Here is a 27,420-nt window from a genome sequence, read left to right on the forward strand (position 1 = left end):
TCAGTATCAGTACAAAAAATTACTACCTACGTTGTGGACCTAAAGTGAGTAATTGAAGCTAATTGACTTGCAATCGATTCAATCATGTACGTAGTTGTAGTAATTCTCTGCCTATTAGTGACACAAAATCATGTAAAGGCAGAATCAGAAATAGACCTTAAAGATAAAGTTACTGTTGTAACGGGCGCTGCAAGGGGCATCGGTCGGGCCATCGCTGACAATTTACTAAAAGAAGAAGTGGAAGTCGTAATTATCGTCGACAAAAACCTAACACAAGGATTAGTGACAGAAACTGAATTCAAATCTAAATATGGTGAAGAGAAGGTATGGTTTATTCACGGAGATGTCACTACTGATTTGGACTGGGTATTCGAAATAATATTTGAGAAATATGAGTACGTTCACATCCTTGTAAACAATGCAGGTATAATAAAGGAAAGTGACCCGGAGTTAATTTTAATGACGAATATGGTGGCACCTGCACTGTGGTCACAGAAGTTCTACGATGTCATGAGGAAAGACAAAGGGGGCAAAGGAGGGATAATTCTAAATATAGCATCTATCGAAGCCTACGTAAAGGACCCATTCTTCCGCGCTTACAAAACATCTAAGTATGGCGTACTTGGTTTAAGTGTGGGTTTGGGTCACGAGTGGAATTATATGACTAGTGAAGTGAAGGTCATACCTTTGTGCCCGGGTTTAACCGACACAGATATGGCAAGAGAAGAGCTGAATAGTGGTGAGCCATCGGAGTGGGAAATCATTGCTAAATACGTAGATACTATGACGATGCAATCAGCGGATGTTGTCGGACAGGCCGCTGTGACGTTGTGCAAAACTGGCAAGACTGGCACAGCATATACCATTGAGGCAGACAAATTAACTGTATCACCGTACATCTATAACGTCACAGCAGAATTTTTACTTAGTCTGTAATAAAAATTGTCTTCAAATCATTTGTATCGAATTAAAGTAATATAATTGTTATAATGTAATAAAAATGCAATAGCTATTTGATACTGTTATCATTGAAGCAATTTATACACATGACTGACGAGTCAAGAAATGTACTCGCTTGATGTTAAGCTCCAGGCCGCCCCTTGAACAGGAGCAACATTACTCAGAGATGGTGACAACGAATTAACTATATTGCTTTCGTCACTCTAATCTTCGTCCATATTGGTTAATTACACCAGATACTTACTAATTGTACTTGTATACTTCGAGGTGTTACTAGAATCCAATGTTCCAAACCTTTTATGTTCGGTGATATTCTTTTAAAAAAATACATATTTACCGCACTTTATGGTGTCTCGATTCTTCCAATCCTTACCTATTTAAAGAGTGGCGATGCATGTTTTCATACATACATAAACTCATACCATTATGCCCGAAGGCATTGGTAGAGGCGCCACAATGCATCCACATTTCGTTTAGATCCCATTTAGATTACAAATATTAGACGCGCGTTAACAACTACGTGTATTTTGATCGGAGTGCCGATATTCTGACGCGAGCTTAGTGGGTTTTAGCCATTGATTCCTTCGTAACCGAATTTCAGCCACGGCGCCTAACCTCAACGGAGATCATCTAAGTACGCAGGAGATATTTTAGTGCGCAAGTGTGTGCGCAATGCACATGTGCACTCTCTGTTCCTTCACTCTCATAGTCTGGTGAGACGGCAATGCTACATGATGCAGAGATATTAGGCGCAGGACCAACGGCTTTACACGCTTTTTGAGGCACGTGGTCCTGGTGAACTTCTCAATTATGCAGTTTTCCTCACGATGTTTTCTTCACCGGTAAAGCAAGCAATAATTCAGAAAGAATACATAAATAATTTTAGAAAAGTCAGAGGTGTGTGTACTTGGGATTTAACCTACGGCCTAAACCCTTTTAGTAGTAGAGGAGGCCCGGGCCCAACAGTGGGACAGTATATAATACAGGGCTGATATTAATATTATATTATTATAAGTGCAACTTTGTTCGCCTACGTGAAAAATAAAGTATTTTATTATTATTTATTGTTATTCGTCGTGGTAGTCTGATCCACACACAACTGGGCTATCGCTGTTTATATATTACAATATTAAACACAAAACCAATTTCGAGTAACTTAGGGATTTTTTCAAATCGGTAAATTTATACATACATATAACTATTGGTTGACCGAATGGAAATCTATGACACACGTCGACGTCCTGTATTAGAAAAGAAAAAAAACATTTCTTATAAAAAAAATAACATATAGAATACTTATAACACTAAAAATACGAGGTGAGTACTGCAAAAGAAAGCTAGTCTATTATTACGAAAGGAATTATTATAAAAATATAAAAACCGCGATAAAACCCGAAAAATAATCCAATCCAATTTATTTTATTGTCCAAAAAATACTTTTATTTTAAGAATGTTGATATCAAATCAAATTGATCATAAATAAGTAAATTTTTCTCTGGACAACGTTTCAGAAACCGAAATTAATTTCACAGCGATGTCAAATTAACACTGGTGTTAGTTGAACAAATCTGATCAGCCTAACGGAAAATGGATTCAAATCCACATATAGTGGAGAGAAGTTATGGTTCATTCACGGAGATGTCTACTGATTTGGACTGGGTATTCAAAAAAATATTTGAGAAATATGAGTACGTTGATATCCTTGTGAACAATGCAGGAATAGCAAAAGTAGATGACCGAATGCTAACGTTAATGACGAATATAGTGGCTCCTGCGCTGTGGTCACAAAAGTTTTACGATGTCATGAGAAACGACTAAGGGGACAATGGAGGGATTATTCTATCGAAGCCCAATCGCAAAATCACCAGCAATCTTAACACTCAAACAAAGCCATGCTCAAAGGATCTAGGAAGGTGAAATTTTGCACTCGAGTTCCACTTACTTTTTACAGCTATAGCTTGGCGGCAGTGAAGCGGAAAGTTCTTATCTAATTCGACTTCTTGTTTTTACTTGCTCTTATAAATTTGTGGTTCACGTGATACTTGTTCAAGCACATATAAGAAATTATTAAAGAACGTCTTGTATTGGCTGACTAATGTATACACTCTGGAGCCCAGCACCGGGAACAGAGTTTTTTTCGGGTGTACGCGTCCCTGCAGTCAACAATGACATATTGGAATCCCTCAAATTACTGAGTACAGGACCCCGATGGAAAGTAGGGAATAGTGGGGAAAGACAGGAAACTTTCTAGGATAGGTGGAGCGAAAAGGAACTGAAATGATCGCTAGCCCTTATAGGCTTCAATGTAAAAGTACGACCACGAGATATACATACTTAACTGTGTGCTTAGGGCCGTGTCATGTGCATGATTACGTGCATTCGGTGTGAAAACTGATCGCATGTGCACATAGTATTAGGCAATCACAAAAAGAAGTCAGAACTTCTCGGTCTGTGCTTCACACGCCACTACTTGACCAAGGGCATAACTTCAGGGAAAAGAAGTTAAAAAAAATGAGAAGTAAAAAAATTACATAACGTATTTAACAATAGGCGCGTATATCTAGAACTACTTATCTTTATGTTTATTTGCAGTGTAATAAAGTACATAATTTTCTTATAAATAAAGTTGACATGTTATCGGTATCAGTACAGACAACTTACTACCTACGTTGTGGACCTAAAGTAAGTTACTGAAGCTCGTTTATTTAAAATCGATCCAACCATGCACGTAGTTGCAGTATTTCTCTGTCTATTAGTGACTCTAAGTCATGTAAAGGCAGAATCAGAAATAGATCTTAAGGATAAAGTTACCGTTATTACTGGCGCTGCTAGAGGCATCGGTCGCGCCATCGCTGACAATCTTTTAAAAGAAGAAGTAGAAGTTGTAATTATCGTCGACAAAAATCTTACTCAAGGTTTAGTAACGGAAACTGAATTCAAATCCACATATGGTGAAGAGAAGGTATGGTTTATTCACGGAGATGTCACTACTGATTTGGACTGGGTATTCGAAAAAATATTTGAGAAATATGAGTACGTTGATATTCTTGTGAATAATGCAGGTATTACAAAAGAAGATGACCCAGTGCTAACGTTGATGACGAATACAGTGGCTCCGGTACTGTGGTCACAGAAGTTCTACGATGTCATGAGGAAAGACAAAGGGGGCAAAGGTGGGATTATTCTAAATATAGCATCTATCGAAGCCTATACAAAGGACCCATTCTTTCAGGCTTACAAAACATCGAAGTATGGCGTACTCGGTTTAAGTGTAGGTTTGGGTCACGAGTGGAATTATATGACTAGTGAAGTGAAGGTCATACCTTTGTGCCCGGGTTATACCGATACAGATTTGGCAAAAGAAGCGTTGAACATTAGTGAGCAAGCGGAAATGGACACTAATGCTAAATACATAGAATCTATGACGATTCAATCAGCGGATGTCGTTGGACAGGCCGCTGTGACGGTGTGCAAAACTGGCAAGACTGGCACAGCATATACAATCCAGAGCGGAGAACTATCTGTATCACCGTACATCGAAAACATCACGGTTGAATTTTTACTTAGTCTGCAATAAAATAATAATCATATTGTGTTTAATGCATTTGTGACGAAATAAAGTAATATAATTAATTGTTTTATTGTAATAAAAATGTAATAACTATTCGATACTGTTATCATTGAAGTAATTTCTATACACATGAATGACAAGTCAAGTAATGTACTCGCCTGATGTCAAGCTCCAAATCTCTCCTTGATCTGGTGCAAAATTATTCAGAGTTGTTGACAACGAATAAACTGTATTGCTTTCGTCACTCTGAGATTTTACGTGATCATTTTAACAAAGCTCTGTAATGATCTCCATCTCTATGTTACACCTGATACTAGTGGCGAAGCGTCCATACAAGCCGATTCCTGCCGGGTTAGCTTTTGTAAATTAATTTAAAATAATAAAAGAAAAACATAACAATATAACCAGAATAATAATAGTATATTCAAATAAGTAATCTTATATTTATTCAGTTATTAAATCAATACTTCAACGAAACGGTACATATTTCATATTATTATCAATTCGTCAAATCGTAACACGCGCGCAGTGCTCGCGCCTTATAGTCTTCAGAGTGAATCCGGCCGCGCATAGCTTCCCTCGCGATATTGTTGTCTCTTTCATACGTAACGCGGTGTCTTTGTCTAATCTTCTGAAAGTGACTTAAAAGACATGTGTGCGCGTGTATGTGTACTTCAGGGTATCCCGAGAATTTGCGGCTTCATGTTGAGCCACTGGGGCGAAATATTTTAATAATTTAGAATGTATAATTAGTTTTTGTGTATAGTGTGCGTTATTAATTTTTGTTGGACTCTTTTAGGTACCTATGTTCAAAATATGTGATTATTTGTTACATTTAGCGTTTAAACATGAGGTTTATGTTAGAAGGAAATTATTAAGTGTTATGATATTTTACTGATTTTAATTTATTGTGAACAGCGTATTACATGTTAACTGTAGAAAAAAAAAATCCTCGGGTTCGCTTTTGAAAATTTTCACCCTTTGCCACTGCTACTTACATTATACTTGTATACATCGAGATGTTATTAGAACCCAATGTTCCAAACCTTTTATGTTCGGTGATTTCCTTTAGAATAATACATATTTACCGCAGACTTTATGGTGTCTCAATTCTACCAAATCCTTACCTATTTAAAGTGTGGCGATGCATGTTTTCATTCATACATACCCTGAACCCTCTCAGTAGTAGAGGAGGCCCGTGCCCAACAGTGGGACAGTATATAATACTGATATTATTATTATATTATTACAAGTGCAACTTTGTTCGCCTACGTGAAAAATAAAGTATTTTATTATTATTTATTGTTATTGGTCGTGGTAGTCTGTTCCACACACAACTAGGCTATCGCTGTTTATATATTACAATATTAAACACAAAACTAATTTCAAGTAACTTAGGGATTTTTCCAAATCGGTAAATTTATACATACATATAACTATTGGTTGACCGAATGGAAATCTGTGACACATGTCGATGTCCTGTATTAGAAAAGAAAAAATATCTTATAAAAAAATAACATATACAATACTTATAACACTGAAAATATGAGGTGAGTACTGCAAAAGAAAGCTAGTCTATTATTACGAAAGGAATTATTCAGAGTAGTTGACTAAGAATTAACTGCAATCCTTTACTCTGAGGTATTAGGTTTTGATGGCGTAAAGGTAGACACCGCTGTAGAGGAACAGATGGTTACGTACCGCTATGGAAAGGCAGATGTTGCGCCTGACCGGCCGCGGCCCCTCCCGCAGTCCTTATTCGGAGGTGGTATACATGCTGCGCGTCGCGCAAATTCTGCAATCGCAATCCAGAATCGTTTATCGCCATCTTGCGTGATTGCTATGCGATAAATCACTACAGTTCTGTCAATACCATATAGATCTTCTCGTAATTTCATTGATGTTGACGAGATGGCGGTGTGAATACTAAGTAATTGTATCGCCACGAGGTGATAAGTTTCGGTCTTAATATCTTGTTGCAAATAAATTCAATGTATTCGAATTCTCTTCTTAAATGGTAACTTCAGCGAAAGTGAAAGTTTGGTATCAATGCTGAAAGCAACATATATAATATATGTACATAGTTTTAATTTATAAGTTAAAAAAATATAAAGTGGGTATCCATATTAGGAGCATAAATAATTATAATATTATTCGGATTCAACTCCGTAAAAATAAAAACTCACGTTATTACCTCCAACAACTTAATTTTAAATTATAATATCTTTAATGAGTAAATAAGCAATAGCAAGCTCGCATGATTGTTATCGTTAACATTAGACACCTACAAATAAAAGTAAAAGGAGAACTTGCAAGAACTGCAAGGCAACATCATCATCGCTATGCATGTTATGGTTTCAATATCTTTCATAGCGAAATGGTTGTGCCTACTAGTTTTCTACTTCTGAAATCTTTTTCTTTCGATACGTGACTTTTCCTTAATTGCTATGGATTTAAGGCGTATTTAAATATATTGTAAAAATGATAGATTTTTTTTTGCTACCTACAGAGTACTTACTCTTCTGATTCTATGTTAAAATGTATCATATGTTTTTTTGGAAATTAACGCCTAATTCGCTTAATAGATTTCAATAAAGACATCGAAGTAGATCCGGTCCTTGGTTAACATATTTAAGCCATCTTTTTCTATTACGGTATATGCTCAGCGGGGTATTTATTTGTAGAAAGGTCTTTAATGAGGGCGGAGTCACGAGTTTTTCTAGTCAACTATAAAATACCAAATTTTAGTATAATATTTCCCGCAAGATGTGACATGCAATAAGAAAATGTGCAAGAAGCTATCACTCAGATAAGACAAACGTGATTATTTAATAGCTTTTCGTTATTGCCACTATAATAATTATTTGGTGCAGTTCTGCTCATTAGTTTTGTAGTAATTGTTCTAAGACATAATATTATCACAAGCTCACGCCGAAATTGGCTAAACTATTGTTATTTTCATATGGCTTATCAATTGTTCAGTTGGTATTTACCCCGATCCTCATGTATCCATATGATGTATAAATATAATATTTACTTTTCAATATCTATTAAATTAAATGTTGAACACGTGCCGATAGACAACAAGTCCAGACGCCTGAAATTTTGCACACAAACTAATTAGCGCTTTAAATCTTACTTATTAAGTTTCATGATGTTCAGTAATTTAAATGGTGTCAATATCATTCAAAGCGAATCAGTTACATTATTGCTCAGCGGTAGGTAGACCAAGAAGGTCACTAAAAGTCAAGATTTCGTACGCTGTGAACCTAAAGTGATTAATTGAAGCTAATTGACTTGTAATCGATCCAACCATGTACGTGGTAGTAGCAATTCTCTGTCTATTAGTGACACAAAGTCATGTACAGGCAGAATCAAAAATAGACCTTAAAGATAAAGTTACTGTTGTTACTGGCGCTGCTAGAGGCATCGGTCGCGCCATGGCTGACAATCTGTTAAAAGAAGAAGTGGAAGTTGAAATTATCGTTGACAAAAATCTTACGCAAGGTTTAGTAACGGAAACTGAATTCAAAACCACATATGATGAAGAGAAAGTATGGTTTATTCACGGAGATATTACTACTGATTTGGACTGGGTATTCGAAAAAATATTTGAGAAATATGAGTACGTTCATATCCTTGTGAACAATGCAGGCATAGTGGAGGAAAGTGATCCAGAGCTAACATTAAAGACAAATATGGTGGCTCCTGCACTATGGTCGCAGAAGTTCTACGATGTCATGAGGAACGATAAAGGGGGCAAAGGTGGGATTATTCTAAATATAGCATTTTTCGAATCTTATACAAAGGACCCATTCTTTCGGTCTTACAGAACATCGAAGTATGGCTTGCTCGGTTTAAGTGTGGGTTTGGGTCACGAGTGGAATTATATGACTAGTGAAGTAAAGGTCATACCTTTGTGCCCTGGTTTAACTGATACAGACATGGCAAAAAATGTTGCGGGTTTTGGCAAGCAAATGGAATTGGAAACTATTTTTATATACTTGGAATATTTGCCGATGCAAACAACTCCTTTTTTTGAAGTCGGTTAAAAAAAGAAAATTACTAAAATTAATATGTATGTAGAATACGTCTAACCATGAAAATACGAGGCGAGTACCCCAAAAGAAAGCTAATCTATTATTACAAAAGAAACTTTGGTATAAAATTCCTGATAAAATGCAACGTGCAAGAAGCTATCAGTAACACCAGATTAGACTTAAACACGTGATAATTCTTTTACAGCTCTTCAATAATGTCATTATACTATTTGGTACAGTTTCACATCTAATTTAGTTTCTCTTTTGATTTATTGTATTCATAATGTCCCAAGAACTGTTGCGTAAAATTACTACATTAAGATTATTTCTGTTTAGCTTTTAAATACCTAATTACCAATTTCCCAAAACCTAATATATCGATGGGTCCTATGTATATGGGCCAAACTAACAATTTGGCCATTTTGACTTTTTTATGGTAAACGCATTTTATCGATACAATGAATCAAGTGAGCTATTAAAAAAAATAGATTTTTGCATAGAAACACGATTTTTTATTACAGTATAACGGCATATGTAACATAAATTTAAACGTACAAGGTCCTAAGAGTAGTTAGAGACTTATACGCGGGGAGTTCCCGCGCGTTTGTTTACGGTTGGGACCAATCAGCTGGTTTGACACTTATACGTTGAACGGAACGGCCGCACTGTGATGAATACAAATCTAATTGTTGTGTTTTTGCGTTACAATTTAGTTTAATAAGTAAAAGCTGGCATCCAATTATCGTGTTAAGTTAAGTAGAAGTCGGAATTTTGTGAATTTGGCATTGATGCAGAAATGATCAAAAGTGTGCTGGACTACATCAAGATCTATGAACCGGTTGATTCACATTATTGTCGTAAAGACAGTAATAAACTTTATTTAGATGGCTCTTTAAGTTTTATCCGAATGTTCATGTTATACAAATAATGGTATGATTCAACTAAATATGGTAGTAAATGTGAGTCGTTGCGGCAATACAGGAATATAGTAAATAAAAATATTAATTTATCATTTCACCAGCCAAAAAATGACCAATGCCAAATTTGTCATTCTTTTAAAAACGTTCCTGTGACTCCTGAGAATAAAATATTTTATAATAATCATATAATTAGCAAAAATCAGGTTAGATCTTTAAAGGAAAAGGATAAACGTGATTCACAAAATGATACGAAAATATTCTGCGCTACTTTTGATTTGCAAAAAGTGTTGTTGTCCCCAAGTGGTGAAGTTAGTCTATTTTATTACAGCAAAAGGTTTAAAGTACATAACTTATCAGTTTTCGATATTAGTAAGTTAATTGGTACCTGTTACTTATGGAATGAACAAATTGCAATGAAGGGATCGAACGAAATAGCGAGCTGTATTTTTATATTATTACATTGAATAGTCAAGAAGGTTGTGACGATTTCAGATTTTGGTCAGACAATTGCACTGACCAAAACCGAAATAGGATTATGTTTTTTATGTATCTATACGCTGCTAAACAGTTTAATTTGAATGTAAAGCACACTTTTCTTGAAGTAGGCCACACGCAGAATGAAGGCGACTCCATACACGCCACCATTGAAAGAGCTTCAAAATATAAGAATATTTATACACCCTCTGAGTGGGGCTCATTGATTCGATGGGCGAAATCAAAAGGAAGTCCTTATAACGTCATAGACGTAGAAAATATGATTTATGTCTTCAAAAAGATGCAGACAAATACTCAGTTTAACTGGACTAAAAACTCAGAAGGAAAAAAAAATTTTTGTTCTAAAATAAAACAAATTCGTGTAAGCCGAGACGAACCGTACGTTTTATACTATAAATATAATTTGGGTAGTGAATATGCTATTGAAAATCATATTAATATCTTAGATCACCCAGTACGAACAAGAAGACAAATTTCCGATAGACCAACTGATATTCCATAGTTATTATTAAAGTTTAATAGCATCTAATGACATTGTGACTATTAATGAAAGCGATAATGAAGACATTTTAATCATCATCATCATTATCTCAGCCACAGGAAGTCCACTGCTGAACATAGGCCTCCCCCAAGGATCTCCACGTCGACCTGTTGGAAGCGGCCTGCATCCAGCGACTTCCTGCGACCTTAGCCAGGTCGTCCTTCCACCTTGTAGGCGGGCGTCCGACATTCCTCTTGCCTGTACGTGGCCTCCACTCTAGAACCTTTCGACCCCAACGGCCATCGGTTCTTCGAGCTATATGCCCGGCCCACTGCCACTTCAACTTGCTAATCCTATGGGCTATGTCGGTAACCCTTGTTCTCCTACACATCTCCTCATTTTTGATTCGATCTCGTAGGGAAATACCAAGCATAGCCCTCTCCATAGCTCGTTGAGTGACCTTGAGCCTCCCTAATGAGGCCCATAATGAGAGGCCACGTCTCGATACCGTATGATAATGCCGGTGACATTTTAATAAGCACTTATTAAGAATTACTAGTAAATTTTACCATAAACGTTGATTTTGATAATTTTATTACTTGACTAGCTTCCGCTCGCAGCTTCGCCCGCGTGGATTTCGGACTTCAAAAATGGAGCCGGTCGCGAACGTTCGAGAATGTTCGTTTTACGAAGCTACTCGCTAGGTGATTCGCTAGCCTCTAGGTGCCAAGCAAGCCGCCTGCCTGTGCGTTCGCGACCTTATATATATACAAAAATAATCCTTATAGCATGATTCAGTATTCACGCATGATGGTTTATTATTAGCGTATTTTATGTATAACTTTGGTGTTTCTATACCGATTTCTATGGTTCTTTTTTATGGAATATTTAATAATGTTAACTTTTTTAATGAGGGATGACTGAGAGTGTTATAAACGTAAGAGTAGACAAATATAATGAGAAAGCTTCGAACTGCTAAGCTATCGGGAGTTACACGTGTTATTGTGAGTCAACCATAAAAGATAGACATATGCTGTCGTGGGATATTTTTTACATAATTTTAAGGAGAACATTTCCGTCATACATGATTTCTGTGTAGCTTTAACCATTAAGGTTGCACACGCGACGGAAGCTTAAAAAATGGAGTAACTTCTCCCGTTTTCTCAACATTTCCCTTTACTGCTCTGCTCCTATTAATTGTAGCGTGATGAAAAGTATACTATAACCAGCACAGGAGTATGACAAATAATTGTACCAAGTTTCGTTAAAATCCGTCGAGTAGTTTTTGTTTCTATAACGGTTATACAGACAGACAGACAGACAGACAGACAGACAGACAGACAGACAGACAGACAGGCAGACAGACAGACAAAAATTTTACTAATTGCATTTTTGGCATGAGTATCGATCCCTAATCACCCCCTGATAGTTTTTTTGGAAATATATTTCATGTACAGAATTGACCTCTCTACAGATTTATTATAAGTATAGATTATACTACTTACAGAGATATTTCTTTTGTTTACATCAGAAAGGTTTTTATTTTTGTTATTTTTATTTTTTTTGTAATTTTATTAAGAATATAATAACGTGAAGTACGTAGTTTTGTTAATCAAACTAAGATCTTCAATAACAGTTTCTTTCTTATGTTTTTTTTTTTTGTTGGTAATTTTTATCATTAAAATACCAAAAAGACTGAATACGGGTCCATATGTGTTCTTATAAGGCTAATTTTAATATATTCATTTATTGTCACTATTTCAAGAATAAGTGTAACCACATAAATGCAATACTTCACTTGTCTACTACACATTACTTAAACACATATCTAAAAATGTTTGGCTGCCCGTTGCATAATCCATCACTCTTTACGGATACAGACAATTCTCATAATTCTCGTACCCAAAGTTTATTGTTTATCATGTCCTTGAACAACTTCCGACTATTGATTTCGATCCTTACTACACAATGTCATAGTATAATAATCCACTTGAAGCTTAATACAAAATTTCCTTACTCGACAAGCGAAAGCCTTCATTGTGTTCCTTGTTTAAGCCATGTAACAGATATCTTTATTATTAGAAAATCATTTATTAAAAATTACCCGTACTGCAATTCAAATATATACGTTAAAACCAAACTATAAACATGGATAGAATGGACTTAGCCAGTGATATAGACTCTTGTTTAGATATCAATTGCAAAACTATTTCACCAGAGACATGTTCTGAGGTGATAACAGAACTATATGGCTTTAAATTATTAACACTCAACATTAGAAGCATACAAAAAAACTTTGACGCATTTACGATTCTCTTACAGCGGCTAAACACAGTTTTTGACGCAATTATACTAACTGAATGTCGTTTAAATGATTCCACAATTATTGGACAATTACTCGGCTATTCATGTTACTCTACCTTAAATAACATAAACCAAAATGGGGGAGTAGTGGTATATGTTAAAGATACTTGGACTGCTAATGTATCAGAACCTTCTTTCTCGGACGCGTGCTGCTTATTAGTAGATTCCAAGGATTGTGATCACCGAATGTGATCACAATCCTTGGAATCTATAGGTCTCCTTCTATCAGATGTCTAAACAACTTTCTTAACTCTTTAGATAATACCCTTAACCAACTTCAAAATAAACCCTGCCTAGCAATTGCAGGCGATATTAATATAGATATCTTACCTTCTAATAATGTTGGTATAGTCGCAACTGACTACCTGAGCCTAGCCAGTGTTCATGGACTTATTCCAGCAATCACTATTCCTACCAGATTAAAAAGTTGTATTGACCACATATTTGTTAGATCCAAAAATAAAATAACTAGTGCAGTATGCGAAACAGACATCACTGACCACTATGCTGCTTTAATCGGTATTAAACATAACCTAACCAAAAAATCTCAGAACAGGTTTACAAATAAAATTGATTACGAGGCAATTTTAAATGAACTCAAGACTTGCGACTGGAATAATGTTTATTGTGAGGCTAGTGTAGATGACGCTGCTTCAGCTTTAACCACTACCATAGCTTCAATAATTGCTAATTGCACGCATACAATTCGTCTAAGTAGGAGTAAAGTTAATCTGTCCCCATGGATTACACCCGGTCTTCTTCGCTGTATGCGCCACCGTGATCACCTCTACCGTGTGACAAGACAGTTCCCAAAAGACGAAATCCTGGAAAAAATATACAAAAGATATAAAAATTTCTGTAATGATCTTTTATGCAGAATTAAAAATAATTATGAGAAGGAATCGTTAGTTCAAAATAAACATAATCCAAAAACTCTGGTCCAACATTAAATCAATTTGCCATTTTAAATCCAAAGACAATAACGCAAATGATTTACTTACTTGTGCAAATAGTGCATCCCAATCACTTGACATGTGTAACAGCTACTTTTCTACCGTAGGCGTAAACCTAGCCAATACTACCCTTTCAAAAATGAATGCTACCGTTGACAGTTTAGTCTCGAAAATAAGAATAGGTAATAACTTATCAAACTCCCTTTACCTAACCCCGACTGACGAAACTGAAATTTATAACTTAATTAAACAGCTTAAGCCTGATGGAGCACCTAGTATTGACAATATCAACAATAGGTTAGTCAAATTAATCAGTAACTGCATTATATCACCCCTTACATTTATCTTCAACTTGAGTCTTTCTTCCGGTAGATTCCCCGCGTGCTGGAAAATAGCCTCTGTCACCCCGATTCACAAAGACGGACCGAAAAATATACCCAACAATTACCGACCTATTTCACTCCTTACCGTTTTCTCAAAACTCCTAGAAAAAATCATAAATAAACGTCTAATTGCATTTCTTGAAAAACAACATATTCTCTCTGATAGACAATTTGGATTCCGTCAACGCAAATGCACCCAAGATGCTGTAACACTTTTAAGTAATTTAACATCATCCTACTTAGATAATGGCTTTTCCTGTATTGGGGTTTTTCTTGACCTTGCCAAGGCTTTCGATACTGTCTCCACACAAATACTTCTTCGCAAGATGGAACTGCTGGGCATTCGAGGTATAGCTTGGGAATGGTTTAGAAGCTATCTTACTGATCGTAAACAGACAGTTAAATTAGACGGCCTTAGCAGTAATCAAATGCCTGTAATTTATGGTGTTCCGCAAGGTAGCATTCTTGGCCCTACTCTCTTTCTCATTTATATGAATGACATTCATGATCTCCACCTCAAGTCTTCAGAGATCATCTGCTATGCTGATGATACTGCAATTTTATTTCATGGAACTGATTGGGCCAGAACACTTACAATAGCTGAAAGGGGCATGAATTCTATATTTAATTGGCTTCAACTAAACTTACTCACGTTAAATACAAATAAAACGAAGTTTATCTGTTTTCACAAGACATCCGCTTCCAAACCAAAATTCCTCCTCAACTCTTTGAAAATCTGTTCTTGTCCACGCATTAACCACTCCCCTCTCCTTCCATGCAGTTGTGACAAAATTCAACGCACCCACGTAATCAGGTATCTAGGTATCCAAATTGATGAACGCTTAACGTTCGAACCCCACATCATTACCTTGTCCAATAGAGTGCGTAAACTTTCGGGTATTATAACTAAACTACGCACTTGTGCCGATATAAATACTTTACTACAAGTATACTTTGCAATTTGTCAGTCTATTATAACATACTGCATCAACATTTGGGGTAGCGCGAATAAAACCATTTTTCTAAATCTAGAAAGAGCTCAACGCTCTTTTTTAAAGAGGATGCTCAACAAACCCTATAGATTCCCTACAGACACTTTGTATAAAGAAGCTAATGTGTTACGGGTTCGCCAGCTCTACATTTTATCCACTTCTTTAGATGTCCATAAAAATATTCTAAAATCTGAATCTCTATCTGACTTACGGGATAAGCGTGTTTTCCAGCTGCCTATTCCCACCACTAAAACAAAATTTGCCGAAAGATTCCCTGGATTAGTCACCACTCAATCTATAACTCTATAGTTAAACTCTGTGATGTCAAGAACTGTACTCTTAATGAAGCAAAAACAAAAATTAGGAATGTACTCCTTAATCTCAACTACGAGGCGACTGAAAATATTATTAACTCTCATTGGTATTCTACAAATTCTCTTTTGCACTGCGAAATCCAGAATTAGATAACTCTATATCTATATTAACCCTATTACCACATGACACACTTAAACTTTCCCTCTTTCACACTTACACTTACACACAGACACACACACACACACACACACACATGACGCTCTCAACTCGCGCTTAACAAACCATTTCATGTAATTTTAATTGGTTTCTCAAGACACAGGCTCAGCCTAATTTGAGAACCTCTGGAAATTTTTTCTGTACCTTTTTTTATTTAAATAAAGATTTTTTCATTTTTTCATTTTCAAATGAATAAAATTAATGTGTGTTTTTTATGATCTATCTGAAAACTCAGTTAATAGGTTAGCAGATTTTACAACGTATACGTGTCAATGTGACATAAATAACTAAATATCCTAATATCTTTTATTTTTATGAATAAATTATTAACTTCTTCAATTGTTAGTTGATTTTATGGGTGGAAAATAAAAAAAATATGTAATTTATGCTGATTACCGTAATACGCGTATAATGGCCAATATGGCACATTGGCCCTTTTAGGGTGTTTTTGAAAAAAAAATAATTTTAACAAAAACTATCGTAGAAGGGCCGATGTGACGTACAAAAAAAACCGGTAAATGTATATATAAAATACTATAATATAAATGAGGAGGATAATTGTCATAGCTAACAAGCAAAATTTCATAAACTTCGGATTTATAAATCTAAAGTTATAGTAAATTTTAACTTTGGAAGCCTCTCCTGTAAAGTTATAATTTTGCATTTTGGCCCATATACATAGGACCCATCGATATACCTGTGATTTATAAAAATATTTAAAAATACCAATTTACAGATTTATTTAATAAAAATCTTTACGCTTACTGACAAAGTCACGCTCAACCGGTCGGTGACAACGAAGGGTGAAATTTTGCCCACGATTTCCATTATCTTTTTTTGGCTGTACCTTGGTAATTGGTGGTTCTTATCTAATTCGACTTCTTCTTTCCTTACTTATTAATGTGTAGTCCGTGCGACATCAACATAATATCATAAATTATTAGAGTAAGTCTTGTACTGGCTGACTGTCTACACTCTGGAAACCAGCTTACATCATAGTTTTTTTAGGTCTAGGTATCCCTGCAGTCAACACTGGGGATAGTGGGAGGGGGGAGGCTAATCTGAGAATGAGATATTGGAATCCTGGGCATACCGACTACAAGACCCGGTGAAAAGTGGGGAAGCAAACGGGGTAGCGAAAAGTGAGGGAAGGTTGGGAACTTTCTAGGATGGACGGAGGAAATGTTCGCGAGCCCTTATAGGCCTCAATGTGAAATTACGACCACGAGACAGACACACTTAACTGTATGCGTAGGGCAGCGTCACGTGCATGGCCGTGCATTCGGTGTGAAGCCCGAGCGCACGAGGACATAGTTTTAGAAAATCACACAAAATATTGCACAATCTGTGAATCGACCTCAGAACTTATCAGTCTACGCTTCACACGTCACTACTAGATCAAAGAGATAACTTCAGGGAAAATAGGTTAAAAAAATTGAAAAGCGACAAATATTTACTTAACGCATTAAACAATGGGCGCGTATATCTAGAACTACTTATCATTATGCTTATTTGCAGTGTAATAAAGTTCTGCATAATCTTCTTATAAATAAATTTTACATCGTATCCGTATCAGTACAGACAACTTACTACCTACGTTGTGGACCTAAAGTAAGTTACTGAAGCTCATTTATTTAAAATCGATCCAACCATGCACGTAGTTGCAGTATTTCTCTGTCTATTAGTGACTCTAAGTCATGTAAAGGCAGAATCAGAAATAGATCTTAAGGATAAAGTTACCGTTGTTACTGGCGCTGCTAGAGGCATCGGTCGCGCCATCGCTGACAATCTTTTAAAAGAAGAAGTGGAAGTTGTAATTATCGTTGACAAAAATCTTACGCAAGGTTTAGTAACGGAAACTGAATTCAAATCCACATATGGTGAAGAGAAGGTATGGTTTATTCACGGAGATGTCACTACTGATTTGGACTGGGTATTCGAAAAAATATTTGAGAAATATGACTACGTTGATATCCTTGTGAACAATGCAGGCATAGCAAAAGAAGATGACCCAGTGCTAACCTTATTGACGAATATAGTGGCTCCTGCACTGTGGTCACAGAAGTTCTATGATGTCATGAGAAAAGACAAAGAGGGCAAAGGTGGGATTATTCTAAATATAGCATCTATCGAAGCTTATACAAAGGACCCATTCTTCCGCGCTTACAAAACATCGAAGTTTGGCCTACTCGGTTTAAGTGTGGGTTTGGGACACGAGTGGAATTATATGACTAGTGAAGTGAAGGTCATACCTTTGTGCCCTGGTTTAACCGACACAGATATGGCAAAAGAAGCGGTGAATGTTGGTGAGGATTTTGAATTGGAAACTATCGCTAAATACATAGGATCTATGACGATGCAATCAGCAGATGTCGTTGGACAGGCCGCTGTGACGGTGTGCAAAACTGGTAAGACTGGCACAGCATATACCATAGAGGCCGACAAACTATTTGAATCACCGTACATCCAAAACGTCACGGCTGAATTTTTAAATAGTCTGTAATAAAATAATAATCATATTGTCTTCAATGCACTCCTGACGAAATAAAGTAATGTAATTGTGATAATGTAATAAAAATGCAATAATTATTTGATATTGTTATCATTGAAGTTTTTTTTATATTTATTTCAATATCAACACACAACCATTACAGATTACACCTAATTCTACTGGCGGAACTACTAACAATACATAAAAACTTACAACTATATTTATCCACAAGAATGACGAGTCAAGTAATGTACTCGCCTGATGTTAAACTCCAGGCCACCCCTTGAACAGGAGCAACATTGTTCAGAGATGTTGGCAACGAATGAACTATATTGCTTTCTATAACTGTATTTCGTCACTCTGAGATATTATTTGACCAGTTTTACAAAGCTCTGTAATGTTCTCCATCACTATTGATTAATACACATAATCTTTACAAATTATATTTTTATACACCAAAGCATTATTTAAACCTTATGTTCTAAACCTTTTAACGCAATTTAATTTGATTCCCTGTGATTTTTTTTGATAAATAATATATTTACGACATACCCCATGGTGCCTTCGGTCTTCCAAATTCATAGTCAGGTAAGTATTTTATAGCCAGTGTAACTACTGGACATATAAGACTTAACATCTCATGTCTCAGGATGGCGAGCGCAGTGGAATACCAAACAATACTTTGTAATTCAAAGTGTTGCATGGTGTTTCTACTGTTAAGGTGTGGTCTTATCACTTATAATTTGAACGGCAAGCGCGTCTCGTCATAAAAAGCAATAAAAAAGTATTTGTAAGAGCAGAGGTACCCACACTTTGGTCAGTTAAAGTCTGGCGATGCAAGTTTTCATACGTACACAAACTCGCATCATTATCTCCGCAGAATTAGGCAGAGATGCAGTAAAAATTACTTTTCTTATAGCCACACCATCATATGCCAATGTATTCGCTTCAATTGATAGGACGACTCTATCGCCATATTAGGTTCAAAACCAATCCTGAGTAAGTAAATGTGTTTTCAAATTAGAAAAATTTAAATCGTTGCTACTACCCAGCCAGGGAATAGAATCTGGTCAAGGTTCAGCTCCAGAGCGCTGCAACTAGTTTAATGAGGTAAGGCAGTAGGAATCATATTGTAGTTTGGCTAGTAGTGTAGGCAGTTACCTGCCTTGGTGGCGTAGTTGTAATTGTACACGGTACTAGTACGACTTCCACGCTGAGCTCTTGGGTTCGAATCCCGGCTTGGGTCAAAATAAATGTGACTGGGCTTTTCCATCTTAAAAATTACTCAGTCGCAGCTCGGTGAGAAAGTTGGTGGTGTGATACCCCCGTGCCTCGGAAAGCACGTAAACCCTTTGGTTCTGCGCTTGATCTCTCTCCGGTCATGTCGGATAGTCGTCTCACTGGATTATGAGTGTAAAATTGCATCATTTTGTTATCAAATAAGGTAATAAAACCATTTATAGGCTTACTTTACTACATTTATGAGCACTTTATGTATGTAACAGGTGGCATGATTGGCGCTCAATTTACTGATAAATATTTATTCTATACTACGACTATACTGTACGATGTAATAAACGTGACAGTTCGTAAAGATGTTTGTACGTTTGTAACACGATAACGCATATACTGCCCTGGGGCCTTATTCTCTATCCCGCACGTTATTTTAACAGTGCGTAACAAGCGCGTCACACAACGCATCATGTTTAGGACTATAGAAATTTGACTTACAGAATAAGGGCCCTGCTAAGATCAAAAACGGTATTTAAAAAAAAAGTTGATTTTTATGTCGTCAGATAGCTTAAAGAAATACCTATCCAATGAATTTACGTCAATAACGGTATCTTGTTAGAACTTGTTAAAGAAAAAACTTAAAAGAGTTTCTCTTTCTTAGTTTTTCATAAAAAAAAAAAAAAAACTATAAAACTATAATGTTTATAAAACGTCGATTGTCTCGAAATAAGGTTTCCATGACATATCGCTTTTGCGCTTGGCACGACAGTATAAGTACTGCGGAATGTAAGGTCATTCTGGTTGGTAATCCATCCAAATGGATGAAAGTCATGAACCAAGTCCTGTATGAAGATTTATAGTATGCTAGTGTTTGCTCGCGGCTTCACTCGCGTGATTGAGTTTTCCGGGATAAAAGTCCCCGTATATGTACATATATTTTCTCGGGATAAAACGTAGCGTATGTCCTTTCTAGGTCACCAAAAGTATCACCATACAATTTTTTCCGAAATCCGTTGGATAGTTTTTGTGTTTACCGTGTTCAAACGTAAAAACCTAGAGATGCGGAGGGGGACTTTGTTTTATAATACTTTTTTTAGATCTTTTTCAGTGTAATTTTAACCACATACCAAGGGCACGCAACGGAAGCTTTCGAAAGAAAAAAATTTTTTGCCCGTTCTGGCAACATTTTTCATTTATGTTCTACTCCTTTTGGTCATAACGTGATGTTACACAGCCTATAGTTTTCTTCGTTAAAAGGAATATACAACACTAAAATATATTTGAACTCGAACTAGTAGTTCCTGAGATTAGCGCGTTCAAACAAACAAATTATTCAGCTTTATATAATAGTATAGACGCTATCGTATATCTATATATATCCGACAAAATACGCAGCCTGGCTTTCATTTCGAGGAAGGAGAGGCCGCAAAGGAAGCTAGTTAACGTTGATAATTTTAACTTTGATATATGTTCTACTGGTGGTAGGTGTCTCATATGTGAGAGTCTGCCAGGGAAGGTACCACCGCAAAATTTATTTCTACTACCAAGCAGCAGTGTGTAGTCACTTTTGTATTCCAATGTGAAGGATATTTTAGCCAGTGTAATTACTAGACATAATAACTGTACATCTCATGTCTCCGGCTGGCGAGCACAGTGAAATACCAAACAATTGTAATTTAATGTTTTGGATGATATTTTTACTGTTTATGGGCGGTTGTATCGCTTACCATCACGAGCGGCTAGAGCGTCTCGTCATTCAAAGCAATAAAAAAAATAAAATTCCAAGTAAAATGCAACGTGCCAGAAATTATCAATAAAATAAGATTACACGAAAACACGTGATTATTTTATAGCTCTTTATTACTGTTAACTGTCATTATATTATTTCGTACAATTGTGTGATAAATTTTTCTGCATTTTGAATATTCATGTTATTATAAATTTTACATTCCTTTTAGTTTCTGTTTCGAGTTCATTGAGTGCATAATATCCTAAGATAAATTACAAAATTAAATATTATTTCTACTTAGCTTTAAATTGATTACAATTATTCTCAAACCTAAAAATATTAAGAAGACCTTATAGAGTATTTAATCACAATCATTACACTAATGCATATGCAATGCCAGGCTAAATAAATCTAGAAGGGCGACATTTTGCATGCGATTTCTACTATCACGTTGCAGCTGCAGCTTAGCGTCAGTGAAGCGGAAAATTCGTGTCTAATTCTTCTTCTACCTGCCTTTATTCCTACTAGTCTAAAAACATCACTCAAAAGCTAGAAAGTCAATAAGAGAATTGAAGGTTGTAAATATATGCACAATGCATTGCACAATATCGTTGCGTTGGCTTTATATTTATAACTACTTATCTTTATGTTTATTTGCAGTCATTGCATGTGCTTAATTTTCTTATAAATATTATTATACATCGTATCAGTATCAGTACAAGTATCTTATTACCAAGTCGTGGACCTAAAGAAAAAAACTAATCTAATTTATTTAAAATCGATGCAACCATGCAAGTAGTTGCAGTATTTCTCTGTCTATTAGTGACTCTAAGTCATGTAAAGGCAGAATCAGAGACAGACCTTAAAGATAAAGTGACAGTTGTGACCGGCGCTGCTAGAGGCATCGGTCGCGCCATCGCTGATAACCTATTAAAGGAAGGAGTAAGTGTCGTGATCATTGTCGACAAAAATCTAACACAAGGACTAGTAACGAAAAATGAATTAAAATCCACTTATGGTGCAGAAAAGGTCTGGTTTATCCATGGTAATGTAATCACTGACTTGGACAGAGTATTTAAAAAAATATACAAGAGATATGACTACGTCCATATCCTGGTAAACAACGCAGGAATATTAGACGAAGATGATCCAGTGGGAACGTATATGACCAATACGGTGGCTCCAGTGCTATGGTCACAGAAGTTTTACGACGTCATGAGGAAAGACAAAGGAGGTAGAGGAGGAATCATATTAAACATGGCATCTGTCGTGAGCTATCTGAAGGACCCATTCTTTTGGTTTTATACATCTTCAAAATACGGAATACTCGGTTTAAGTGTGGGTTTGGGTCACGAGTGGAACTATCTGACTAGTGAAGTGAAGGTTTTAGCTTTGTGTCCTCTTTTCACCTACACAGACATGACTAAGCAGCAGATGGTTGTTGACGAGCAAGTGGAAATCTTTGCTAAATTTAAAGAAGCTCTGTCCTGGCAAACGCCAGATGCAGTTGGAGAAGCTGCCATAACGATATGCAAGACTGGCGAGACTGGCACGGCGTATAGTATTCAAGGCGGGGTGTTGTCTGTGTCTCCATACGGCCAAGATATAACCTTAGAATTTTTGCTTAACCTGCAACAAGGTGATAATCATACCGTTAATGCATTTGATAGCAAATAAAATAATTGTTCGAATGTAATAAAACTGTAATGACTATAATATCGATATTGTTATCATTTTTCTATATTTATATTTGTCAATGATACAAGCAAGTCCTTAAGCCAAGTTTGTGATTTAACAGAAGCGTTGCTTTATACATAATTTATAATATCTTGACTTACGAATGTCACATTCTACTAATCACTCGTATTGACAAGGTATTATTTTAATGTTTTCAAAATTTATAAATATAACCATGCAATTTAAATTGACCATTTGTGTTTTTTTTATATTATATATTTTAATTATCTCATATCATAAAATTTTCTATACACATCCCACTCCGCTTACCATAAAATGCAGTGGGTTTAAACAAAGCGACTGGATAAAAAACCGATAATCCAAAGGTTTCCTTTATCAAATCCGTATTCTTTCTATTTATACATCGGTTATGCATGCTTTTCTCTAGTATTCAAAGACGGTGTTTACTCCATACAAAAATGTCTTAAACTTAAAAGTGGTAGTAGACATTGTACGCCGTGAATAAACCCGACGTCGAAAGTGTCTGTTAGCGACACGAAAAGAATAAAAACATAATATATTAGTACCTAACTTCCATTTTAATAATAATTTGTAAGGGGGGGTGTAAGAGGCGCGCGGCGCGTGAGCCGCGAGTCACGTAGGCTGTTTTAGTTTTTTAGTCGAAAGCGGGCCGCCATACCCGTTCGCCCTTTGCACCTCTGTATTTTGTGTTAAATGTACACAAAGTAATACGCTTTCTAATCATCTAACAACGTCCTTTCCTTTTGTGACCTGCACACTCAACAGTGTCGTTTTTAGATTCAATTCTTTACCTATTTTATCTCTTTCTCTTGGTCTTTTATATCACCTGTCTAGGTATGTTGACAGGATACTGATAAGTTTATTACATGTCATAATATAATACCTGATGAATGAGGAGGACTTTTGTTTTTATATAGAAGATATGACTAATCCCACTAATATTATAAATGCGAAAGTTTGTGAGGATGGATATATGGATGTATGTTTGTTCCTCATTCACGAAATAACTACTGAACGGATTTGGTTGAAACTTTACAGTAATATTGGTTATAGATAAGAATAACACATAGGCTACAATTTATAATGATTTTGTGAAATTTGGTCTTAATATAACGATTCATATCAAGTAATTAAGTAGGAAAAATAAATATCCCGGAAAACTCCTTTACGCGGGCGAAGTCGCAAACAAAAGCTAGTATAACATTGAAATTTTATTGTCAAGAATTTTATTACGAAGATACCTAATCGGCGACTAAAGCACATGCGGTTCGTAGATTTATTTCTTACCCACGATGTGATATAGAGCGAGTCAATTATTTTATCAAGCACTATTAGAAAATTTGCAAGTAATGTATTGTGAATAAGCGCTATGACCTGTTTGTGACTTTCTCTTGCAACTTTACTTCCTCCCCGTTATGTTTCGATGTCAAAAATATATAGGTGGATGCAAGTTCAAATTTAATATAGGTGTTATTTCAGAAAACAATTCAAGTAGCCGGTAGTTGTGAGTATAAAATAATAAAAATAAAGATGAATAAAAATACATTTATTTGATTAATTAGACGGAATAGCTTAAATCTAACGTTAAATACTAGTAATAAAGGACTAGAAGAACTTAGAGAAGGAGAAGCCCGAGAAGGGCTCCCAGCCGGAGCTCATGGAGGGCATGTCAAACTTGTTGAGGCCGGCTTTGAAGTCGAGCGAGGAGCTGGGCGAGCGGTACAGGTTCAGCTTGCCGCCCAGTGAGTAGTCGTTGCGGTCGATGAAGTCCGAGTGCGCCGCCGTGAACGACGCTCCCACCTTGTCCCTGATGCAAGCACAGACATAGTGTTTGGGTCTCAGCAAATAAATCATTAAAGCTGCTACATCCGTCACATAAAATCTTAACTAACTTGCGAGAGTGGTTCAGTTCTGGGTTTGCCTTGAGTATTACAGGAGTAATGGCAAGTTATATTTGAGTGCACAATACATATAAACTAACTTGAACATGTAGTCGAGTCCGCCGCCGTAGGTGTTGTAGTTGGGCAGGTACGGGGTGTCGGGCATGTTCCTGGAGGCGAACGCGTTGGCGTCCAGCTTGTGGTTGGCGTCACGGAACAGGTTCAGCGTGCCTTCCGCCGACAGCTTGTCACCGCGGCCGGGTATGTGCGTGTCGGTCAGTGTGAGACTATGTCCCTTGCTGTAAGTTTCATCAGATTGTTAATGGTTTTCATACAAGAGCAATAGCGAATTAAAAACATGGTGAAGCAACTATACACAACTATTATTCTGGTCAAATTGTTTTCTGCTTCCTATGTTATATTAGAGACAGTTGTCATGTTAGATAATTCACATTACTTACACATTATCGAGCGCCAATCCCGCAGTAGCAGAGCCCAGCTTGAGGTTGGGGGTGAAGCCGGCGGCTCCGACAGCGCTTATCACGTTCTTGTCGTTGTGCGCAAGAGGGAGCTTCATACCGACGCCCGAAGTGCCGTCCTGGTTGATGGTGATCTTGCCTAGATCAGCGAGCACGCACGCCGCCAGACACAGCAGAACAAAGCTCTTGAACATCATGTTGAGGAGTTCACCGGAGGAGACACGACGGATGAGTGACGCTGCATGCAGCGAGTCCAGTTTATATACGGGATAGAAGAAATTAAGAACTTCCCCGAGTACGTTCGAGATTAACTTGTATTTATTTATATGTCAGTTATCATTATTAATTAATTTGACCTATAACTATGATCATGATAAGTTGATATTGGAAATCCCATATTTTCTATGCTTTTTTGCTAATCTGACAAGGGTGCACAGTTGTTATACGATGGGAAGCCTTTTATGTATATGGCTTTGGGAAAAAGAAGGGGGAATTTCTACTCCTAAAAATGTTACCCAACCTATTGAACGCAATAGTAACTTATGTACCGAGATTTATTTTACAGTTCTCTATTTATTAGTATATTTTGCAACATCATTGTGGGTATCTTTTCTCACATGAAACATTTAGTGACGTCTGCCTTACTCACTCTCTCCCTATTCTCTAAGTAACGAGATCTTGGAAAAGTCGCAGATAGGGGTGCATTAGACTGCACGCCACCTCAGTTTTAATTTGTTTGGTAGCGGATCACTCGGTGGTCACATGCAAACCCATTTAAAAAGGTCCTAGATTTTCTTTCCGATGCAATCGTCTGTAACTTAACAACAATGTCTACTATAGTCCTGTTAGAAAGCGCTGAGTAGCCTTAAAATATTATTTAGGACAACAGATATCAACTCGTCGCATCCTTCAACGATTGCTAAACCATCTATTATTTTTGATAATTTTTAATATTATGTTACTGAATTAATAACGCGAATCTTTGAAAGAGCCATTTTGTTTTTTTATGCCAAATTTACATTACAAGAACTGTTTCGGGTGGGCTACTGCAGCCCGGCAGCAGGCCTACTCTGTAAATCCACAAGGATTGTCACAATGTGTAATAAAAGACGCTGAAGTAAAAGATCTAAAAGCTTCTAATGGTTTCAAATTTCTCGCTTATTACCGCGCCAAGGCAGCATTGCATCGCGCGTATTTTTTATATAGAATAACCTTGCAAATGCCTATAGTCGCGCAGCTAATCTGTACGTGGCCTAGGTCTGGAATTTGGCCCAATAAATTGTGGTAGACTCGCCAACCACTAGATCAAACCTAACAGCTGGTAATATTTTGGTATTTTACACATTTTCTTACCCCTAAGAATAACAAGGCGTGATGCTATGTGTACATATGCCCTTTTAATATACATAATTACTATGCCCACGAGATACGTACGTAATTAAACATCACTTTAGAGATAAATGTATAATGAACTGCGGTTGGGTCGGAGTTCACTGATACCACTATCGGAGGGGTTCCCTTATTCCAAACCTCCTGGATATATACAATTTCTAGATGTAACACTTTTTCGTAATCGAGTATATGTTTTTATAGAACACGAGTAAACAATCAGTGTGTCAATTGATAACATGTGTTCATAGATCGCCAGCGGTGAACAATCAAGAATACTATGAAAACAATCATCATCATCATCATCATGAGCGATCAGAGTGTCACTTGATAACATGTCATCATAGATCGCCAGCGGTGAACAACCAAGAATACAATGAAAACAATCATCATCATCATCATGAGCGATCAGAGTGTCACTTGATAACATGTGATCGTAGATCGCCAGCGGTGCACACTCAAGAATACTATTAAAACAATCACTATTATCATGATCAACCAGCGTCTCACTTGATAACATATGATCATAGATCGCCCGCGGTGAACCCTCAAGAACACTATTTAAAAAAACAGTTAATTTATATAGGCAAGGCAGAGTAATCTCACTGGACCTAAAAGTAAACGGAAAGGAGTCGTGATAAATTTAGAATTCCTTGCTTCTAAAGAGAGAATAGTATACAGTGTACCAATAGTACGCTATTAAGTGGCCAAATCATGAAGAAGCCCTGCTCCTATAAACATATTTTTTTTCCAGAAGCTTATCTGGTAGCTATATAATATTTCCTACTGGTGACTAGTTATCTATAATAA

The 27,420-nt window shown here is 36.5% G+C and overlaps 6 protein-coding genes across 6 annotated transcripts; 5 read left to right on the forward strand and 1 right to left on the reverse strand.

Moving 5' to 3' along the window:
• LOC115451211 (15-hydroxyprostaglandin dehydrogenase [NAD(+)]) lies at positions 1 to 1,306 on the forward strand. The gene has a single exon (XM_030179449.2). It carries the CDS (start codon positions 85 to 87, stop codon positions 934 to 936), a length of 852 nt encoding a protein of 283 aa, XP_030035309.1. The 5' UTR covers positions 1 to 84; the 3' UTR covers positions 937 to 1,306.
• Positions 1,307 to 3,589: 2,283 nt separating this feature from the next.
• On the forward strand, positions 3,590 to 4,627 carry LOC115451209 (15-hydroxyprostaglandin dehydrogenase [NAD(+)]-like). The gene has a single exon (XM_030179447.2). It carries the CDS (start codon positions 3,683 to 3,685, stop codon positions 4,535 to 4,537), a length of 855 nt encoding a protein of 284 aa, XP_030035307.1. The 5' UTR covers positions 3,590 to 3,682; the 3' UTR covers positions 4,538 to 4,627.
• Positions 4,628 to 7,845: 3,218 nt separating this feature from the next.
• Positions 7,846 to 8,787, forward strand: LOC115451218 (15-hydroxyprostaglandin dehydrogenase [NAD(+)]-like). The gene is made up of 2 exons (XM_030179457.2): positions 7,846 to 8,296; positions 8,777 to 8,787. The coding sequence occupies exons 1-2, from the start codon at positions 7,846 to 7,848 to the stop codon at positions 8,785 to 8,787; spliced, it is 462 nt and encodes a 153-aa protein (XP_030035317.2).
• Positions 8,788 to 17,250: 8,463 nt separating this feature from the next.
• Positions 17,251 to 18,292, forward strand: LOC115453766 (15-hydroxyprostaglandin dehydrogenase [NAD(+)]). Its single transcript, XM_030182489.2, has one exon. It carries the CDS (start codon positions 17,342 to 17,344, stop codon positions 18,191 to 18,193), a length of 852 nt encoding a protein of 283 aa, XP_030038349.1. The 5' UTR covers positions 17,251 to 17,341; the 3' UTR covers positions 18,194 to 18,292.
• Positions 18,293 to 21,841: 3,549 nt separating this feature from the next.
• On the forward strand, positions 21,842 to 23,072 carry LOC115453771 (15-hydroxyprostaglandin dehydrogenase [NAD(+)]-like). The gene has a single exon (XM_030182493.2). The coding sequence runs from the start codon at positions 21,933 to 21,935 to the stop codon at positions 22,818 to 22,820; it is 888 nt and encodes a 295-aa protein (XP_030038353.1). The 5' UTR covers positions 21,842 to 21,932; the 3' UTR covers positions 22,821 to 23,072.
• A 1,319-nt stretch (positions 23,073 to 24,391) lies between these two features.
• On the reverse strand, positions 24,392 to 25,491 carry LOC115453767 (attacin-E). The gene is made up of 3 exons (XM_030182490.2): positions 25,204 to 25,491; positions 24,844 to 25,041; positions 24,392 to 24,669 (listed from the first exon to the last, which is right to left on the reverse strand). Exons 1-3 carry the CDS (start codon positions 25,416 to 25,418, stop codon positions 24,468 to 24,470), a joined length of 615 nt encoding a protein of 204 aa, XP_030038350.1. The 5' UTR covers positions 25,419 to 25,491; the 3' UTR covers positions 24,392 to 24,467.
• Between the last annotated feature and the right edge of the window lie 1,929 nt (positions 25,492 to 27,420).

Source organism: Manduca sexta, chromosome 12 (assembly GCF_014839805.1).
Source record: "Manduca sexta isolate Smith_Timp_Sample1 chromosome 12, JHU_Msex_v1.0, whole genome shotgun sequence".
NCBI lineage: Eukaryota > Metazoa > Arthropoda > Insecta > Lepidoptera > Sphingidae > Manduca > Manduca sexta.

Bases quoted from the DNA above. Each gene is read 5' to 3' on its own strand.
- LOC115451209 (XM_030179447.2), top strand. From the start codon at position 3,683: ATGCACGTAGTTGCAGTATTTCTCTGTCTATTAGTGACTCTAAGTCAT.
- LOC115451211 (XM_030179449.2), top strand. From the start codon at position 85: ATGTACGTAGTTGTAGTAATTCTCTGCCTATTAGTGACACAAAATCAT.
- LOC115451218 (XM_030179457.2), top strand. From the start codon at position 7,846: ATGTACGTGGTAGTAGCAATTCTCTGTCTATTAGTGACACAAAGTCAT.
- LOC115453771 (XM_030182493.2), top strand. From the start codon at position 21,933: ATGCAAGTAGTTGCAGTATTTCTCTGTCTATTAGTGACTCTAAGTCAT.
- LOC115453767 (XM_030182490.2), bottom strand. From the start codon at position 25,418: ATGATGTTCAAGAGCTTTGTTCTGCTGTGTCTGGCGGCGTGCGTGCTC. The intron at 25,042-25,203 runs GTAAGTAATGTG...TGAAACTTACAG, and splicing joins GGATTGGCGCTCGATAATGT to CAAGGGACATAGTCTCACAC. The intron at 24,670-24,843 runs GTTAGTTTATAT...TGCTTGCATCAG, and splicing joins GGACTCGACTACATGTTCAA to GGACAAGGTGGGAGCGTCGT.
- LOC115453766 (XM_030182489.2), top strand. From the start codon at position 17,342: ATGCACGTAGTTGCAGTATTTCTCTGTCTATTAGTGACTCTAAGTCAT.